The sequence below is a fragment of the Rhinoraja longicauda genome, chromosome 7, assembly GCF_053455715.1.
Source record: "Rhinoraja longicauda isolate Sanriku21f chromosome 7, sRhiLon1.1, whole genome shotgun sequence".
Taxonomy (NCBI): domain Eukaryota; kingdom Metazoa; phylum Chordata; class Chondrichthyes; order Rajiformes; family Arhynchobatidae; genus Rhinoraja; species Rhinoraja longicauda.
In genome coordinates, this window is record NC_135959.1 from 10,480,080 (window position 1) to 10,500,026 (window position 19,947).

The following is a 19,947-nucleotide window of genomic DNA, read 5'->3' on the forward strand; positions in this document are numbered from 1 at the left end:
CGGCCCGGAGGATAGTACTTCCGGCTGCGCGGGTCAGTGCTTCCGGCGCGCTCGAGCTCCCCGTCTGTTTCTCACAAACCGCCAAAACAACTGGGCGATCTCCACAGCCGCCATCAGGATGGCGCATTGGAACAAGTTCGAGAAGGATTTGAAGCTGCTGATCCGGCATGTCACCGGGCTCTCGGAAGAGAACCCCGAGTTCCAGATCGCTTTGCAGTACGCCTGGTCTAATGTCAGGTAACCGAGGGGGAGGGAGGGAAGGGCAGGGGAGAGGGACAGGATGGAGAGGGGGGCGGGAGGGAGAACGGGACAGGAGTGTGGAGGGTCAGGAGGGGGGAGCGAGAGGGGGGACAGGAGTGTGGAGGGACAGGGAGAAGAGGACAGGAGGGAGAGGAGGACAGGAGGGGGGGAGGCAGAGGGGAACAGGAGGGGGGAGGCAGAGGGGAACAGGAGGGGGGAGGCATAGGGGAACAGGAGGGGGGAGACAGGGACAGGAGGGGGACAGCAGATGGGAAAGTGGGGCAGGGGACAGTGGGGAGAAGGGACGGGGAGAGGGGAACAGGAGTAGGGAGAGGGATGGAAAGGGGCAGTGGGACAGGAGGAGGGACAGGGAGAAGGTGGCAAGGGAGTGGGGAGGGAGAGGGGATGGGGCAGGAGGGAGGAGGGGGAAAGAGTTGGAAGGGGGAGGGGGAAAGGAGTAGGGAGAGGGGAGGGAAGGAGGGGAAAAGGGATGGAGAGAGTGGTAAGAGGGAGGGGGGAAGAGAGGGGTTGGAAGGATAGAGAGAGAGGAGGGGAAGAGTGGGGTTGGATGGAGAAAGGGGGAGGAGGGGGGGAGGGAAGGAGATGGAGGGGGAGAAGTAATAGAATGATGGTGATGAAGGAATAGTGGGGAGAGTATGATAGAGTGAGGGAGTTAAGAGGCAGCAGGATGATGGTGGGTGAGGGGTTGGCAGGATAAGCTCAATGGTTCGTTATCATCTGTACCATTGTACAGTGAAATTCTTTTTTTGCATACGGTACAGCAGAGTATTGCTAAACACAATCCTACAAAGTATATAGAAATAGTCCACTGAAACCATATACAAGAGTCGCCAGATTCTGACGCCATTTTCAAAGTCCAAGTTGTGTTGAGTGTAGCTGGCCATAAAGTACCGTTGTTCTGGCGGAGTTGCAGGGTCGGCCTGGCCAAGCAATTCTCTGGGTGTCCTCCACCACTCTGTGCCTCTGCAGGTCGCAGTGCCTGATCCATTCGAGCCTTAGGCTGCTGCAGGGCCTCCAGCGTAATCTCGCTCCAAATCGGCCAGCAAACCAATGTCTCCTCTATTCGTCCACCATGAAGCCTTTGTGCTCCGGGGGTGCCTTCCGCAGCCGACCATGAGGGTGCGGAAAGTAAGACTCCAGTTCTTCTTACTACCCTTTTATTCTTGCGTCTGCTGCCACCCTTTTCTCTGGTTCTCAGGGATGAACAGGCGGTTTCCTTCTCGAGGGCAGGCTTCCTAGCGCTGCGGCGGGCGAACCAGGCCTGCTGCCAGGGGATATCCGTGGCACTATGGTAAAATGAGGGAAGGAGTAGTGAGGTGAGGGTGGGTGAGGAGAGACGTGGGGCAGTGAGGTGGGTGAGGAAAGGGGAGGCATAGAAGGGTGAGGGTGGACGAGGAGAGAGGCAGCGGGGTGAGGGTGCCTGAGGAGAGGGCAGAAGGTGAGGGTGTGTGAGGAGAGGGATAGCAAGGAGAGTGTTGATGAGGGATCTGCAAGGTAAGGGGGGGTGAGGTGAGGGATGGGGTAATCAGAATCATACAGCACAGAAATAGGACCTCTGGGCTAACTCCATGCCAAGATGCCCCATTTCAGGTAGTCCCATTTACTTGTGTTTGCTCTGTATTCCTCCAAACCTTTCCTATTCATGAACCTGCCCAAATGTCTTTTAAATGTTGATATTGTACCTGCTGCAACTACTTCCTCTGGCCGCTCATTCCATGTACCCACCACTCACTGTGTGAAGGATAACAGAGTGAGGGTGTGTGAGGAGAAGGGTTGAGGATGTTTGAAGAGAAGGGGAGCAGGGTAAGGGTGGTGAGGAGAGGGGTAGTGGGATGAGGGAGGGAGAGGAGAGGGATAGTGGGCCCCTAGCGATGAGAGGGTCAGTGAGTGAGTTGAAGTGAGTCAAAGGCATTGTGGAATGCGAGGGGTATAGGGAGCTTTTGAAGTCTTCTGTGGTGAGGGTGGGTTGAGGGGTTTGGGTGGGATTGAGTAAAGGAACATGTGGGAATGGATTGCTGAAGCTGCTGTAGTGAAGATGTTGTGAGTTTTAGTGAAATAAATCAGAAAAAAGCTGTAAATAATCAGGTGATTAGTCAACATGTGGAGAGAAAGACGGTTATCATTTCAGTTTGAAATCCATTCAGTGTTTCTGTAGAAATGGGAGAAAAGTTATTTGATTCAAATTGCTTGGAGAAAGATAAGTTCCTGATCATTCTGGTAAACTTTATAAGTAGGGCAGCTCAGTGGTAGGGTTGATGCCTTACTACTCCAGGGTTCCGTGTTCAATCCTGACGACGGGTGCTGTCTGTACTGAGTTTGTCGGGCATGGCTTTTCTCTGGGTTCTCTGGTTTCCTCCCACATTCCAAAGATGTGCAGGTTTGTAGGTTAATTGGCTTCTGTAAATTGTCCCTATTGTGAAGACTAGATGCGGATTGTCCCTATTGTGAAGTGAGCGGGTGATCGCTGGTCGGTGTGGACGTGGTGGGACAAAAGGCCTGTTTCCAGGGCCCAAAGGCTGTATCTATAAAACTGATTTTTCTGTGGTGTAAAACTATTATAATTGTTTTTCCTGTTGCATAAAGATTAGCATTTAACACTTAATTTGTTAAACACTTTATTACTTTCAGATTCCATCAGTTTCTTGACATTGATAGCAACAAAATAACGGGTGTGATTGATGGGTAAGCTGTTCCACTCACTTGCAAACATTTTTTCAAAAAATTGTGAAATGTGTACATTAATACTGATTGCTTTTTCTTAGTATTCATGAAAAGCTGACAATTCATTCAGAGCTCCCTAAAGCTTTAAGCTGGCGAAGGCTAACGGAGGAATTTTTGGAGTTGCCTCTGGAGACAGTTGAAGGAACAAAGGTAATCAGTCAAATGGTCTGGTGCAGGTTGATGGAATTAGACATCAATAATTTGTCATATTTGTTTGGAAAGGAATAACCCTTTATCCTGATTGCATACTCCCCTTCCTCTTGTACCCCCTCATCTGACCTTTTACTCTCCCTTGATGTTTTTGTTTCCAATTCGCGATGCAACATTAACCACCTTGAATTTCCCACTCCAATCTCAGCCCATTTGAATTCCCAAACCTGCTCTGCCTTTTCCCTCTTAGCAAAGATCTGTAAATGGAAATCCTACTGTTTCCTGCCCCAATGAACTAATTTCTTCATTCTTGGACTCCATCCTCTATGAAAGAAAACAAGAATCACTTGTCCAGTCCCTTCCCACTAACATCCAGATACCTCTTTTGTTCTCCACCATTTTGATAGCTTCCAATTCCTTGGTCCTATCCGGCTCATCTTTGCCATGGATGCCTAGTCTCCACGCGTGTTTCTGTCCCATCAGGATGGTCTTGGGGCCCTATGTGTTTTTCTGGAACAAAGACCCAAACAGTACCCATTGATTAACATTCTCATTCACTTTGTTGAACCTGTACTTTTCTTCAAATACTTATGATTCCTTCCATTTTCTACAGATAAAGGTCGCCATGGTCAATTGCATGGCCCCTAGCCATGTCTTTCTTTTTGTAGGTTACATGGAACTGTCCTTGCTTTAATGTGTAGGAAGGAGCTGCAGATGACCCACTGTTCTGACCCACTCTCTCCCTAGGCAGAGCAGCAATAGAGTTCCCTTGGTTGGAACTGCAAATGTTAGAATTCTGAGCAAAACATAGAGTGCTGGAGGAACTCAGCAGATCAGGCATGTGAGACTTGAACTGATATCAACACTGTGGCAGGGATAATGGGCAGGATTCTCATTTCTGATTAGAATATATTAAACCGTGATAGATGCAAAGGGTGTAATGCTGAATGAGGATATATATTTGATGTTGGGATTCACAGCTGCTCAGTTACAACTGAGTGAACTAATCTGATGACATGATGTCTGAAGAAGGGTCTCGACCCGAAACGTGAGTCTGAAGAAGGGTCTTGACCCGAAACGTCACCATTCGTTCTCTCTAGAGATGCTGCCTGTCTCGCTGAGTTCCTCCAGCATTTTGTGTCTACATCTGATGACATGTCAGTATCTTAAAGGAAGGGGGGGAACTTTGGAAAGTCAAGATCATACAGAACAAGAAAATCCCTGGTCAGCAGATCCCAATGTTACCTTCCACCGATTGCATAAGTACTGGGGTTGAAAATTGCAATATTTATGTAAAAACGAATTCCTGTTAAAGATTTTGTGTTAAGATTTTTAAAAATTAATCTACTTGAAAATAACTTATTACTGAAATTTTGGAATCCTTGCCTCAATTTTTTTTATTCGTCATGAATTCTTGTAGCTATTGTTTGAAATAGCTTTATTTTACTTTTTTTTTGCAGACCAAGGAACACTATGCAATATTGTCCCTCTTGCTAACCCTTTCTGATTCACCTTCTAATTCTCAGTTTGCTGAGAAGCCAAGAAAGAAAGAAGAGGGTGAGTCATTGTATTAGTCCTTCGTAACACTAAAAGTCTGATAATTTAACATCTGTGTTAATTTAATGCCAGATGAGTGGATTTTCCAGATTTATTGAGTATTATTTCTATTAACACCTCAACACTCTTTTAACTCATTTTCTTTTAGATGTTAAAAAATAATGTCTTGCATTTACATTTTTTAAATTGGAAGGATATTGGTCCTTTGGTGAGTGGGGATGCATTATGGGAACTAGGGCCTTGGTGAGTGTGAAGGGAATGGGAAAATATCACCTGGTGAGTCAGATGCCGAGCTGTCAGGTTTGTTGAATAGTCGGATAGTAGATTATCAGATGTTTACTGTACAAGCACCACAAATTGCTATGTGAATGTTTAGTCATGGCAGTGGCTGCTTTGACAGTCTGGAGTCGCCTTCCAGTGGGAAGTGCTTCAAAGAGTTTGTGGCCAGGGTGAGTGGGGTCAGAGATGATCTTGCCCGCTCGCTTCCTGGCCCTTGCAGTGTACAATTCGTCAATGGGGGGAAGGTTACAGCCAACAACCTTCTCAGCTGATTGATCGATTTGTTTCAGTCTCCGGATGTCGTGCATGATGGAGGTGAAGACGGACTCAACGATGGCAGTATAGAATTGGACCATCATTGCCTGTGGCAGATTGTGTTTCAGCTGCTACAGGAAGTACATCCTCTGTTGGGCCTTTTTGACTGGAGTCGATGGTGGCCTCCCATTTAAGGTCCTTGGTGATGATGGTTCCAAGGAACTTAAATGACTCCAATGATGTGACTGTGGTGTTGTTCATGGTGAGTGGGGGAGGGGAGGGGGAGCTCTCCTAAAGTCTACAATTAGTTCCACTGTCATAAGAGCATTTAACTCCAGGTTGTTGCGATGGCACCAGGACGCCAGCTGCGTCACTTCCTGTCTGTAGGCAGATTCCTCCCCATCCTGGATCAGTCCAATCAGGGTTGTGTCGTCCGCAAACTTGAGAAACTTGACAGAGGAGTCTGTGCAGGTGCAGTTGTTGGTGTAGAGAGAGTAAAGGAGAGGGGAGAGTACGTAGCCTTGTGGTGCTCCTATGCTGAGGGTCTTGTGGGTCCAAGATGTGTTTTCCCAGCCTCACATGCTGCTTCCTGCCCGTCAGGAAGTTGATGATCCACTGACAGAGGGGTTCAAGCACAATCAACTGGGAGAGTTTGAAGTGTAGTAGTTCTGGCACAATGGTGTTAAATGCAGAGCCAAATCCACAAACAAAATCCTTGCATAGTTCCCCTTGCGGTCTAGTGGATGAAGTGCAGGGCTGGGTTGCCTGCGTCATCCACCGACCTATTGGCCTGGTATGCAAACTGCAGAGTGTCCAGCAGGGGGTTTGTGATGTTTTTCAGCTGGGTCAGCACGTCTTTCAAAGGTCTTCATGACTACCGAGGTCAGTGCGACAGGCCTGCAGTCATTAAGACCAGTGATCCATGTCTTTTTGGGTACAGGGACAATAGTGGAGAATTTGAAGCAGGCAGGGACAGTGCAGATTTGCAGGGACTGGTTGAAAATGTCTGTGTAGACTGGTGCCAGTTGTTCGGCACAGAGCTTGAGGGTAGAGGGGGAAACATTGTCCGGTCCTGGAGATTTCCGGCTTTTCTGTCTCCCGAAGAGCCTCTCCACCTCCTGAATTTCTATTGTTGGAGATGGAGAAGTGGCCGGACTGATGTTGGGCAGCAAGGAGGGGGTGGGTAGTGGACGGTAGCAGCCTTTGCAGACTGGAGTCATGCTGTACGTGGGTGTAAAGGGGTGGGGGTGGGGGGGAGGGGGCCAGTCTTTGCAGACTGGAGTTAGTCTGTGAGTAGGTGTGCAGTGGTGATTGGGGAGGAGTGGGCGGGGAAGAGTCCAATCTTTGCAAAACGGAGCCAGGCTGTGCGTAGGTGTGAAGTGGTGATTGGGGAGGGGGGGGGGGTGGAAGGGGGTCCCAGGGTTATGTTTCTGTTTCTTGAACCTGCAGTAGAACTCGTTCAGGTCGTTGGTCAGCTGACGAATGTCCAAGGAGCAGGTGAATTCTTGCAAGACCTTCCAAACTGAAGAAACTGGATAGCAGTAAAAGGATTGGTCCAAGTGAGCATGGATTTACAAAGGGGAAATAAAGCTTGACTAATCTTCTGGAATTTTTTGAGGATATGGCAAGTAAAATGGATGAAGGAGAGCCAGTGGATGTAGTGTATCTGGACTTTCAGAAAGCCTTTGATAAGGTCCCATACAGGAGATTAGTGGGCAAAATTAGAGCACACGGTGTTGGGGGAAGGGTATTGACATGGATAGAGAATTGTTTGGTAGATAGGAAACAAAGAGTAGGAATAAACTGGTCCCTGTCAGAATGGCAGACATTGGCGAGTGGAATGCCCCAAGGCTCGGTGCTGGGGCCACAACTATTTACAACGTATATTAATGTTTTAGATGATGAAATTAAAAACAACATGAGCAAATTTGCAGATGACACAAAGCTGGGTGGCAGTGTGAACTGCGAAGAGGATGCTAGGAGGTTGCAGGATGATTTGGACAGGTTGAGTGAGTGGGCAGATGCATGGCAGATAATGTAGATAAATGTGAGGTTATCCACTTTGGTAGCAAGAACAAGGAGGCACATTATTATCTCAATGGTGTTAGATTAGGAAAAAGGGAAGTGCAATGAGAACTAGGTGTCCTTGTACACCAGTCACTGAAAGTAAACATGCAGGTACAGCAGGCAGTGAAGAAAGCTATTGGCATGTTGGCCTTCATAATGAGAGGATTTGAGTATAGGAGTAAAGAGATCTTTCTGCAGTTGTACAGGGTCCTGGTGAGACCACATCTGGAGTCTTGTGTGCAGTTTTGATCTCCTAATTTGAGGAAGGACATTTTTGCTATTGAGGGAGTGCAACGTAGGTTCACAAAGTTAATCCCTGGGATGGCGGGACTGTCATAGGAAGAAAGATTGGAAAGACTGGGCTTGTATTCACTGGAATTTAGACGGATGAGGGGGGGATCTTATAGAAACATGCAAAAATATAAAAGGACTGATCAAGCTAGATGCAGGAAAAATGTTCCCAATGTTGGGGGAGTCCAGAACCAGGGGCCACAGTCTTAAGAATAAAGGGGAGGCCATTTAAAACTGAGATTTGAAAAACGTTTTTCACCCAGAGAGTTGTGAATTTGTGGAATTCTCTGCCACAGAAGGCAGTGGAGGCCAACTCACTGGATGAATTTAAAAGAGAGTTAGATAGAGCTCCTGGGGCCAGCGGAATCAAGGGGTATGGGGAGAAGGCAGGCACAGGTTACTGATTGTGGATGATCAGCCATGATCACAGTGAATGGCGGTGCTGGCTCGAAGAGCCGAATGGCCTTCTCCTGCGCCTATTTTCTCTGTTTCTATTTTTATGAATATTTACTTGTCTGAAATAATTGTACCCCTTGTGGCTCCCAATTAGTGGGCTAGGACTCAAACTATTGGTTAATGTGTACCTTATCAGTCATTGAATGTTTTTATAACTATAATCAAGAATTTCATTGTTCCGTTTTGGGACTTATAACAATAAAACACACTCTAGTCTCTAAAGTCACCTTTTCGTTACCTTTTATTTCAGACCTGAGTTAGGTATGCACAACGTGCAGGTTTCTTTTATAACATTTACTTAATTTAAAAAAAAAAGAAAATTGACCAACCATTCAACGGAAATGAAAGAAGCAGCAAAACCTAATCTTACGGGCTCTAATCCTCTGTCAGTCCCGAGGTTCTGACAAGTGCTCACAAGACATTGTTCCACAGCTGCTCTCTGGCCTACTTTTTCCAGAACTTTCTGATATTTGTTTTGGTAGTATTTTGCTTCTGGTTTTATTTGAAGGAAGTAGTTCAGATAGAAACTCCATTTGCAGAAGAAATTGGAAGGAAAACTGAAAATCTTATTCTGAACCCATACCTATTTTGGGGCACTTTTTGAATTACTGCATTATTTGGATAACTGGATTGTTCCTGTTGTGCTTTATGTCAGAATAAATTCAGCTAGGTGCTGTGAATTAAGGAAGTCACAGGATGATTTCAAGTTTCAAGGGGTTTATTGTCACGCCAGTTCCATACATGGTACAATCCTCTGTGAAAATCTTGTGCTGGAGGATTCTGCACGGTAAATTTAACATTAAATTATAAAGTGCATGCATTAAATAATAAAGCGAACATTAAATTATAGACAGAGTCCAGTTCAGGTGAGTTTCAGGGCTGGTTGGTTCAGCAGTCTGATTGCCTGGGGGTAAAAGCTGTTTGAGTGTCTAGTGGTATGGGAGCTGCTGCTCTTTGATGATCCTCAGGGCTTTTCCAACGCATCGCCTGCAGTAGATGTCCTGGAGGGAGGGCAGCTCGCACCCGGTCACGTGCTGGGCCGTCTGCACCACTCTCTGCAGGGCTCCTCGGGCGTGACTGGTGCAGCTGCTGTGCCAGGTGGAGATACAGCCGGTCAGGATGCTCTCCACGGTGCCTCCTGTAGTCGATCGCCTCCTTGGTCTTGACGACACCACCGTGTCAAGGCCACTACCCCCTCTCTGTAGGCCGACTCACCCCCATTGGTGATCAGACCCACGACTTAAGTGTCGTTCGCGACCTTGACGGTCAGTCTGAAGAAGGGTCTCGACCCGAAACGTCGCCGTTTCCATCTCTCCTGAGATGCTGCCTGACCTGCTGAGTTACTCCAACATTTTGTGTCTACCTTCGAACTTGACGATGGTGTTGTTGTCATGTTGCGCCATACGGTCTTGGGTGTACAGGGAGCACAGGAGAGGGCTGAGGACACACCCCTGAGGAGCGCCGATGTTGAGGGTGAGGGCTGTGGAGGTGTGGTCTCCGATCCTCACCACCTGGGGCAGCCCGTCAGGAAATCCAGGATCCAGGTGCATAGGCCGGGGTTCAGCCCCAGGTCCAGGAGCTTGCCGACGAGCCTAGAGGGCACAATTGCATTGAATGCTGATCTGTAGACTATGAACAGCATCCTAACATAAGTGTCCCTCTTGTCCAGGCGGATGAGGGCGGTGTGAAGGCTGTGGGCGATGGCGTCGTCGGTTGATCTCCTGGGGCGGTTGGCAAATTGGCAGGGGTCCAGGTTGTTGGGTAGTGAGGAGCAGATTATGTCCTTGACTAGCTTCTCAAAGCATTTGCTGATGATGGGTGTCAATGCTATGGGTTACCAGTCGTTGAGGATGGTCGGTTTGTTGTGCTTGGATATGGGGATGATCGTGGAGAATTTCAGACTGGTGGGGATGGATCTTAGGGAAAGCGAGAGGTTAAAAATGTCAGAGAACACCTCTGCTAACTGACTTGCACATGCCTTCAGGACGCGTCCGGGTAGGCCATCCGGGCCGGCCACTTTTGAGCGTTGACTCTCCGGAGCGTTGTCCTCTGTGATGGTCGGAATGTGGTCCTCAGCAGTGGGGGGTCAGGGTGCTTCCTCTCAAACCGAGCGTAGAAGTGGTTTAGCTCGTCTGGGAAGGAAGCTGTGTTGTTGGTGGTATGATGGGGGACTTTGTTGTCCGTTATTGTCCAAAGACCCTGCCAGAGGTGCCGTGGGTTGCTGGAGGTGAGGTTGGCTTCCACCCTCTCACTGTAGTGTCTTTTGGTCCTTCAAATTGTGCTCCTCAGATCGTACCTGGTCTTTTTGCATTCCTCCGCGGAGCACGAGTTGAATGCTGTGGTCCGAGCCTTTAGAGCTGCGCAGACCTCACCGCCAATCCAGGTCTTTGGAAACACCCGGACCCTTTTGGACGGAACAACGTCCTCCACACATTTCTGGAAGAACCTGGTGACTGTGTCTGTGTACTCGTCGATGTTGCCGTTTGAAACGTCCTGGAACATCTCCCAGTCCACATGATCAAAATAGTCCTGAAGCGTGGAGTCTGCTTGGTCCATCCAGCGTTGAACTGATTATAGGTGGGGGCTTCCCGTTTGAGCCTAGGAGGAGCAGGATGGAGGAGTGGTCTGATTTGCCTAGTGGTGGGCGGGGGGGGCAGCCTTGTAGCCATGGCGGAAGGTGGTGTAGCAGTGATCCAGGATGCGGTCTCAGCGCGTGGGGCAGCAGATGTGCTGGTGGGGTTTTGGAGGACTTCTCTCAGGTTGGCGCTGTTGAAGTCCCCCGTGGTGATGAAGGCAGTGACCGGGTGTGTGGTCTCCTGCGTGCTGATGACCTTATAAGGTTCCCGCTGTGCCTGCTCTGTATTCACCTGGGGGGCAATATAAACAGCTGTGGCAATAATGGCTGTAAATTCTCGGCCTAACCAGAAAGGCCGGCAAAGCAGTGTGAGGTATTCCAGATCGGGGGAGCAGAAGGTTTTCAGAGTCTGTATGTTACTTTGATCGCAGCATAAGTTGTTCACAAAGAGAACTCCTCTGTTCCCACCATTTCATTGATATCTCACATGTGGCTGTTACATAACATTGCATTGATAATGCAAACCTGAAAATCTAAATTTCATCTCTCTCCTTTTCTGCTGTTACTATGCTGTATTACTTATAGAATTGTTACTCTCACGAAAATTGTTGAAATTTAATTTGCAATGGAGCCTTATTGATAATGTAGTAGTAAGAAGCGCTCAAATTTTAAATAATTTGCTTCATCATATTTAAATGATGTTGAGTTAAAACCCGACAAATTATTATTCTTCAGAGTACTAAATGGAACATTGTTCCTTTTGTAATAAAAATAACTTTTCTTCGGTGTACCATACTTTTTATTCTTGTTTTTTTGAGGAAAGAATGCAGCCATCCATTTGTTCCATCCTCAACGTCTTCCTTTTTAGGAGTGTGTTTGCTGTGATATTTCTTCACTGTTCTTGTTCTATATTCTTACCATTTATTATTTTAATTTTATGGGCTGTACATTTTTATCTTTTCCAATTAAATTTCTTTATTTCCATTGTAATTTTATTAATAAATGGATCTCTGCTTATTTCCATTGATATATGAAGAAAGTCTATTGCAATGAAGCGAGTTGTATTACAATTGTTATTACAATTACTTTAACTAACAATTGGTTTTAAGTGATGTGAATTTAAATGTTTAAAGTGCATCATTTCATTCTAGTTCTCTTTGAAGAGGTTAGTTTGTTTTCAGAATTTTGCAGCTGCAGCATCTTACAATTTATTTAACTTCTCTCGATACATTTGGTTTTGGAGGATGTGTATACCAAATATGGAATGAGGAAAATAAGCAGAGGAGACTGAAAACGTGTCCAGAGGGGTGGCTTTTCAGGAATCCTTTGGAGTTAGAGAAAAGAGAATTCCAAAGGACACTAAGAAAGAGCCATTCAGCTGTAAAATGTAGGCCAATGCGGGATGTAATCAAATTTCTATGCAAAGGAAACTTGACCAAAGTGGTGGATTCCCAAGTGAATTTTAAAGGAATTAAGTGAGGGCATAATTAAGAGTGTGGTGTAAATACCTAAAGTTTGGCTAAGTGATATGGGAATGCATAGGAGACCACTGATAGTGGGGGAGTGGAGTTAGGCTAACGTATGGTGACTGTTACCTTAAAGCTTTTTCCAGTTGGGCAATTGTCACACTAAAAGGTTTTTTTCTGCAGTGAAACATGATGACTTTGACTGGGGGAAATACCTGATGGAAGGTGAAGAAATTGATATTGGACCTTATCCAGACACTCCAGTGAGTAACTTACTTGGAATTATTTTCTCTCTCTTTCTCCTTTATTGTGCACCTTCTTGTTATGTTTTACTTTGGACTAATTGTGTTCTTGAAGATCTGCTGAGGACAGTGTGTATGTGACTGGCAAGGTTACCCATTGCTATTATCGACACTGAGCCATGTAAATGCTCTGACACTTGAATTTTAAAATTCTCTGCATCATCCTCAAATCTTTTCATACGTTCTCTTCACCTGACCGTTGAAACTTACCACTGTTAAAGTTCCCATGTTTGCTCTTCATTTGTTGTCTTACTTTTTATTTCCTCCCTTTTTGCATCAGCATTTTGGTAAAATAAGCTGTTTGATCTTTACCTTTTGGAAGTCTATTCTAAAATGTCATCCATCTTTTCACCAACCTTTGGATTCCTTTATAAAAAAAAGTGTTATGCGTGTAACCTTCTGATCATTTTAAACACTTTGCACATTCTGTCTTCCCTTCTGTACTCTCTCCCACTTTCCCACCCTTCCCTCAATCTCAACATGACACTGAGTCAATTTCAAAAATTGTATGATATAGATTTATACCTTTTGTTTAAATCTTAGGAGTGGTCTGAAGAAGAAAGTGAAGAAGAAATCCAAGAGTCTCTGAGCAGAGAGGACTCGGGCATTCAGGTTGACAGAACACCACCAGAAGAACAAGCACACATTAAGAAAACGGAGCCTCATGTCTCTTTGAAAGGTATATGTTGTAAAAGTTTCATCTTCAAGCCAGTAATAGATTGAATTGGGCTGACTGCTTTGAAAAAGTTGCCTTCCCCTTTTCTTCAGTAAATGTACAGTCTAGGGTGAGTGAGTTGAACAGATGTTGTGCATTCTGGACTTGGGGTTAGTAAAATAGCTTGTGGCTCCCTCGTTTTTTATTTGGAAAACCCTGGCAGAATTTGAGTGTGTGGAAAGGACTGGGTTGGGCCTGGCTGGGATTCTGTCTTGGATTGCATTGCCCAGTTTGTGTGGAGGAGAGGGGAGAGTAGCGAGTTGAAATGGAGCACAGAGCTCCTTATCATTCCTACATTCAATAGAAAAGAAGCAAATGTGGATTGAATTTGTTCATGTTTTCAAGTGTTTTTTAGAGGAAAGATTACATGGATCCTGGCAACTATCCCAATTTGTGTTTTTAATATTTATGTACTTGGTGGCTCAAAATAACGTGGGCATAGACCAAACTGGTTGAAGGAACTAATCTTGTGCATGGGATTACCAAATGTGAGAATACCATTCTGAAGAATTTTTCTTGATCAAAATTTGTCATCAAAACATAATGGCTAAAGTTGTTTGTACTCACACTTTTGTTTTTGGAACTAGCAAGTGAACCGGAAGTACAGTTGTGGTTGGAACAACATGTGGTCACCCAGTATTGGACAAATAAATCATCTAAATTTAGTCACAGCTTTCATCTACATTCCAATTTAGCAGCTGTCTGGTAAGAAACCATTTGTCATTGTATTTTAATAACTTGTCTCCTGGGCATAATGGAATGCTAACATAACCTAGAATGACATTGTATTAAATATGTTAAACAGTTTGGACCCTTTATAGGTGACAATGTTAACATTTCCTAATTCTAGGGAGCAGCACCTATACAATTCTGATCCACTATATTATTCAGATGAGCGAACATTTGTTACAGAAGCCCAAGTTATACGAGAATCATTGTGGTAAGTACCAGTTTGTTACTTTTGAAGGTTTTTGTATGCTTCCGCAAACTGTTGTTGCTTTATCAATCATGAATGCTCAACATTTTTGGGAATGTTCAAAAATGCTCAACTAATTTTGAGATTCATGTTCCAGAAATCTCATTCTCTAGTCACATTACCATTCCATATTTTATCTGGCTTTTCCCCAATTCCATTGGCTGCTGGAAAGCATACAATTAGTTCAATGAATCCTGCCTTGATCAGGAGGACCAATGCCAGCACAAAATAAATAAAAGCTGGAGTAACTCAGCGGGACAGGCAGCATCTCTGGAGAGAAGGAATGGGTGACATTTTGGATTGAAACCCTTCTTTAGAAAATATATAAGGTTGAGATTTAATTTCTGTTCGTATTGCGTACAACTATTTTCCAGTATAGCTCTGCTATGACTTGCATTTTTTCTACTGCAGTTAACTGCTCTGGCTTTTTATTTGTCCATCCACTGGAATTCAAGAGTTTTCAATGCCATCTTTTCTGTTGTGTTCACATTGATGTTGGCATCTGGCTACTCTTGTGCAGAGATTGTTGAATCACAGAAGGCCGAGTCTTTATCGAAAAGTGTTTTTTGCATAACCTGTTTTAATACTACCCGAATGCTTTACAGCTAACAAAGTGCTATTATAATGTACACGGCAAACTATTTGCCTATGCCAATGTCCCACAAATACTGCTGAGGTAATGTCCAGTCATCATTTTTAGTGAAGTTGGTGAAGGAGTCAATATACTTCATAGAGATTTGTTCTCCTGTAATTTGTCTTGGAATGTCATGTTCGCTTGAGAGAGCAAAATTGACTTATTTATAACATTTCATCCAAGCACCAGCTCCTCAGTTAATATAACCTCCCTCACTGCTGGATTATATGGTCAAGCATCCAGCTTTATTCTTTCAAACCTGACTGAGTGGAGGTATTTTGACAAAGTTAAAGTCTGTGCCAAAAGTAGATCAGTCCAAACAAAACAGCAGGGAAAATATATTGCCTCACCAATATGGTTGCATTTTTTGAGGTGGTAACAAAATATGTTAGTGAGGGAACTGCAGTTAACTTCGGCAGGCATGTCAGTAAGTCCTTTGATGAGGTCCCAAATGGAAGGACGGTCCAAAAGGATAGAGCTCATGGAATCCAGGGTTTTGGCAAATTGTATCCAAGATTGACTTGTTACTGGGAGGTGGACGGTGATGGCGAAGGATTATTTTTGGGATTAAAAGTTTGTTACCAGTGGTGTACCATAAGGATTAGTGCTTGCTATGTATATTCATGATTTGGTTATGAATGTAGGAAGTATGATTGTATCACAAAATGCTGGAGTAACTCAGCAGGTCAGGCAGCATCTTGGAGAGAAGGAATGGGCGACGTTTTGGGTCGAGATCCTTCTTCAGACTGATGTCGGGGGGCGGGACAAAGAAAGGATATAGGTGGAGACAGGAAGACAGTGGGAGAACTGGGAAGGGGGAGGGGAAGAGAGGGCCAGAAGAACTATAGATAGTTAGAGAAGTCAATGTTCATACCATTGGGTTGTAAGCTGCCCAAGCGAAATATGAGGTGCTGTTCCTCCAATTTCTGGTCGGCCTCACTATGGCACTGGAGGAGGCCCATGACAGAAAGGTCAGACTGGGAGTGGGAGGGGGAGTTGAAGTGCTCAGCTACCGGAAGATCAGGTTGGTTAAGGCGGTCTGAGCGAAGGTGTGGAGCGAAACGATCGCCGAGCCTGCGTTTGGTCTCGCCGATGTAGAGAAGTTGACATCTGGAACAGGAACATACGAGGAAATATCATTAGTAAATTTGCAGATGCCATGCAAATTGAGGAATTATTCTGGAGGCTTTGACTATATAGCAATGGCAAGATGGGCAGAGCAACAACAGATGGGATTTAATGTTGACAAGTCTGAGGTGATGTGGTTTGGGAGGATGAATTAAGTCTGATATATATACAATGAATGCTTGGGCCTCAGGTCATACTGAGAAATAGAGGGACTTTGGTGTAAAAGTGCAAGGATTCCAAGATGTGGCAGCATAGGTAGATAAGATAGTGAAGAAGACATATAGGATACTTGCATTCATAAACTGGACCATTACAAAATACAAAAGCAGAAAGATTATAGTATAACTTTTGATTAGAGCACAATGGAGTACAAAGCGGAAGTGGCGGCGCCTAACGGCTGCGGCTCGCTAGCAGTCTGTTCGTCTTTTTTCCTTTTTTTTTGTTGTGTGTCGGTGTTGGGATGGTTTTTGTATTTTTTTGGTTGTGTATGTGTGGGGGGTGGTGGTGTGGGGGGGGGGGGGTGGGGGAAACTTTTCTCTTCCTCACGGCGCGGGGTGCGGCTCGGCCGCGGGTCCTAACATCGCCCGGTGCGGCTCGGCCGCTGGACTTTACATCGCCCGGTGCGGCTCGGCCGCTGGACTTAACAGTGCCCGGTGCGGCTCGGCCGCGGGACTTTTCATCGCCCGGTGCGGCTCGGCCGCGGGGCTTTACATCGCTGGTGCGGCTCGGCCGCGGGACTTTTCATCGCTGGTGCGGCTCGGCCGCGGTTCTTAACATCGCCCGGTGCGGCTCGGCCACGGGACTTAGCTGCGCAAGGCTTGGTCGCGGGGCCTTCCATCGCCCGGCTCGGCCGTGAGACGTTTCAGCTCCCGGTGCGACTCGGCCGCGGGGACTTCCATCCCCTTGCGGGGACTGTGCGGGTCGGTCGGGGACGAGCTGTCTGTCCGTGGGCGTGGGGAAGAGAGTGGAAGTTTTGTTGCCTCCATCACAGTGAGGGGGTGTTTGGAGTCACTGTGATGGACGTTTGTGTTGGGATTATGTGTTTTGTGTTCTTTTTTGTATGACTGCTATGTAGTTTCGTTCGGTACCTTGGTACCGAATGACAAATAAAGCTCTGTTATATACTGTTATGTACAGTTCTGGACGCCACACTCCAGGAAGGACATGATTGCACTGGAGAAACTGCAGAGGAGGTTCACCAGGCTGTTGACTGGGATGTTTTTTTTTGTCATGAGAATAGGCTGATTTTCTTTTCCTTCAAGCAGAGGTGGCTGAGGGGGAGACCTGATACACTCATTAAAAATTGAGGGACATAGATGTAGCAGATGGCTGGAATCCGTTCCTCACAGAAGAGGTGTCTAAAATTAGAGCACTTGGATTTGGGGTGAGTGGGTCAGAGGTTTAGAGGGAATCTGAGAATTTTTTTTTTCATCGAGAGGATGTTTTGAATCTGGAAAGCATTGCCTGAATGGTTGGTGGAGGCAAATGTTTTCCCAGCATTTATGCATCTCCATGGGCTCTTGCATCACAAAAAACATGGGCCTGACTGAGTGTTGGTAAATGGAATTAGAATTGATGTTTACTTGATGATTGGTATGGTTACGGTCTGTTTCTGTACTGCATGATTCTGACTTTATGAAATGGATAAATAAGACGAATTAAACAATAAATAAACTTAAACATAGAAAAAAGACCAGCTGCATCAGAATTAAACAAAAAAGAATGAATTGGCGGATCTTTTGACTGGAAGGAAGGTAAAACGACACACAGCAAAAAAAATTATTTTTTATTTTAATATTTTTTATTTTTGAAAAGCATATGTACAAATAGAAATTTTAAAAAAACACATTTGTTACAAAGTTCTTACATAGCTTCAATTTTTAAATTTTTGGAGAGAGAAAGTAAAAATAAAATTTTTAAAAACTATAAACTTGGGGAGAGAGAGTAAAAGGGTTAAAAAAACGGATCTAACAATAAAAATTAAAGGGAGTAGATCCGGGAGACAATAACCACAGTTGTACATCCAACCCCTAACTCAAGTTTCAACTTTTAATTTAATTTTTTTTATTTTAGTCCTGTGCCAAACACATTTACTTTTCTAAAAATTCAATAAATGGAGACCATATTTTTAGAAATAGCTCAGGTTTGTCGATTAAGGCAAACCTTATTTTTTCCAAATGCAGGGTCTCTGTCATTTCCGTAGTCCACATTTTAATTGTGGGGGTTATTGGTTTTTTCCAAAATTTAAGTATTAATTTTTTCGCAGTTATTAGACTGTAATCAAGAAAATGTACCTGACTTACTGTAAAACTTGTAGTATGTTCTGATAATCCTAATATAATTAATTTTGGGTCCATATCTAACTTTTTATTAATAACTTTAGAAACTATTTTAAAAATCTCCAACCAGAAGTTTTGCATTTTTATACAAGTTACGAAAATATGAGTTAAATTAGCTTCTTGAAATTGACATTTATCACAAATAGGAGAGATACTAGGAAAAATCCTATTTAATTTCGTCTTCGAATAATGTAATCTATGTATTATTTTAAATTGTATTAAGGAGTGTCTAGTATTCAATGAACATTGATGTATATGTTGTAAACTTTCATCCCATATATCTTGCATTATAAGTTGATTCAATTCGTCCTCCCATGCTCGTCTATAAGATTCTGATGACGGAATGTCAGTGTCAAGGAGAGTATTGTAAATAAAGGATATTAATTTATTTGAATTATAATGTCGACTCAGGCATACATCAAGTGTTTCTGGACCTCTAAACTTATATTCTTGCATGTGTGATTTTACATAATCTCTAAGTTGTAAATATCTAAAATAATTATTAACATGTAATCCGTACTTCTGCTGTAAATCCTGAAAAGAAAGAAAAGTTCCCTTATGATAAAGATCTCCCACCCTTTTAATTCCATAACTTTTCCATTGAGCAAAGCCACTATCTAAGACAGACGGTTTAAAAGAAGGATTATTCGCAATAGGAAGGAAAACAGATAATTTACTCAATTTTAACGTAAGCTTTAATTGTTTCCAGGTACGGATAACACTGTGTATAATGGGATTACCTCCATATGTTTTTTTATTTAAATTTATTGGAGCTAAGAGGATCGCACCAATATCGAATGATAAACAATCCTCTTTCTCCATCTTTAACCAATCCGGTTGTTGATCAGAATCATCCAACCAGCAGGTTATATTTTTAATATTAACCGCCCAATAATAAAATAAAAAGTTAGGTAAAGCAATTCCTCCATTAATTTTAGACTTACATAGATGTCTTTTATTTATTCTATGAGTCTTGTAGTCCCAAATAAAATTAGTAACAATTGAATCAATTTAAAAAAAAATTTTTTTGGAAGATAGATCGGAATTGCTTGAAATAAGTATAGTAGTTGTGGAAGAAAGATCATCTTTATAGCATTACTACGACCAACTAATGATATAGGGAGTGTTTTCAAATTATAAGCAACATTTTTGCATTCAACTTAATTTTTTTGCAGTACCAATTCTGGAATCTTAATACACTTTGCTATTTCAACTTGTGCATTGCCAAATATATGTCTAACAATAGATTATTTATATTTTAACCTCCTTTTTTGTACAGGTTGCTGTCAGGAGTTAATAAACTTTTTATGTATACATTGCACGATGGGAAAATATCAGTGAGATCTGACATCATGGTGGCTCATCTGACCCAGGTAAATAACTTTTTCCATCAGGCCACTCACTGAGAATGGTCAAAGTTTTGAGAAATCTTCATTAGAATAAGAGTCTTTCTTGAACCAGGGCATGATGTACTCTGTTCTGTGGAAGATATATTTCCGTGCATTCATTTATTTAGTTAATTTGGCAGTCTGTTCCTTCTTTAGCATGTTTTTTATTTTAATTGGTTAAAAAAAATTGGTTTAAAATACACTGGAGTGTGTTGAGGCCATATTATTATTTTTTTAATCCTGTAATATCAGTGGTCCTTGTGCCATGTGTTGCGATAAACATAAAATAATCTTCACAATGCAGCAACATTCCCTGAACCAATGAAAACAGTTAACATTTCACCCTCAATTCTCACACTTAAACATGATAAATGTTTATCAATTATC

General features: G+C 43.8%; 1 protein-coding gene across 1 annotated transcript in view; it reads left to right on the plus strand.

Moving 5' to 3' along the window:
- tubgcp5 (tubulin gamma complex component 5) overlaps positions 1-19,947 on the plus strand; it is a 43,914-nt gene continuing 23,967 nt past the window's right edge. The window contains exons 1-9 of the mRNA XM_078402085.1: positions 1-237; positions 2,890-2,943; positions 3,024-3,132; positions 4,593-4,689; positions 12,262-12,341; positions 12,924-13,059; positions 13,683-13,800; positions 13,946-14,035; positions 19,452-19,545. Coding sequence (XP_078258211.1) covers positions 119-237; positions 2,890-2,943; positions 3,024-3,132; positions 4,593-4,689; positions 12,262-12,341; positions 12,924-13,059; positions 13,683-13,800; positions 13,946-14,035; positions 19,452-19,545 — 897 coding nt within the window. The 5' untranslated portion in view covers positions 1-118. The remainder of the gene's footprint in view (positions 238-2,889; positions 2,944-3,023; positions 3,133-4,592; positions 4,690-12,261; positions 12,342-12,923; positions 13,060-13,682; positions 13,801-13,945; positions 14,036-19,451; positions 19,546-19,947) is intronic.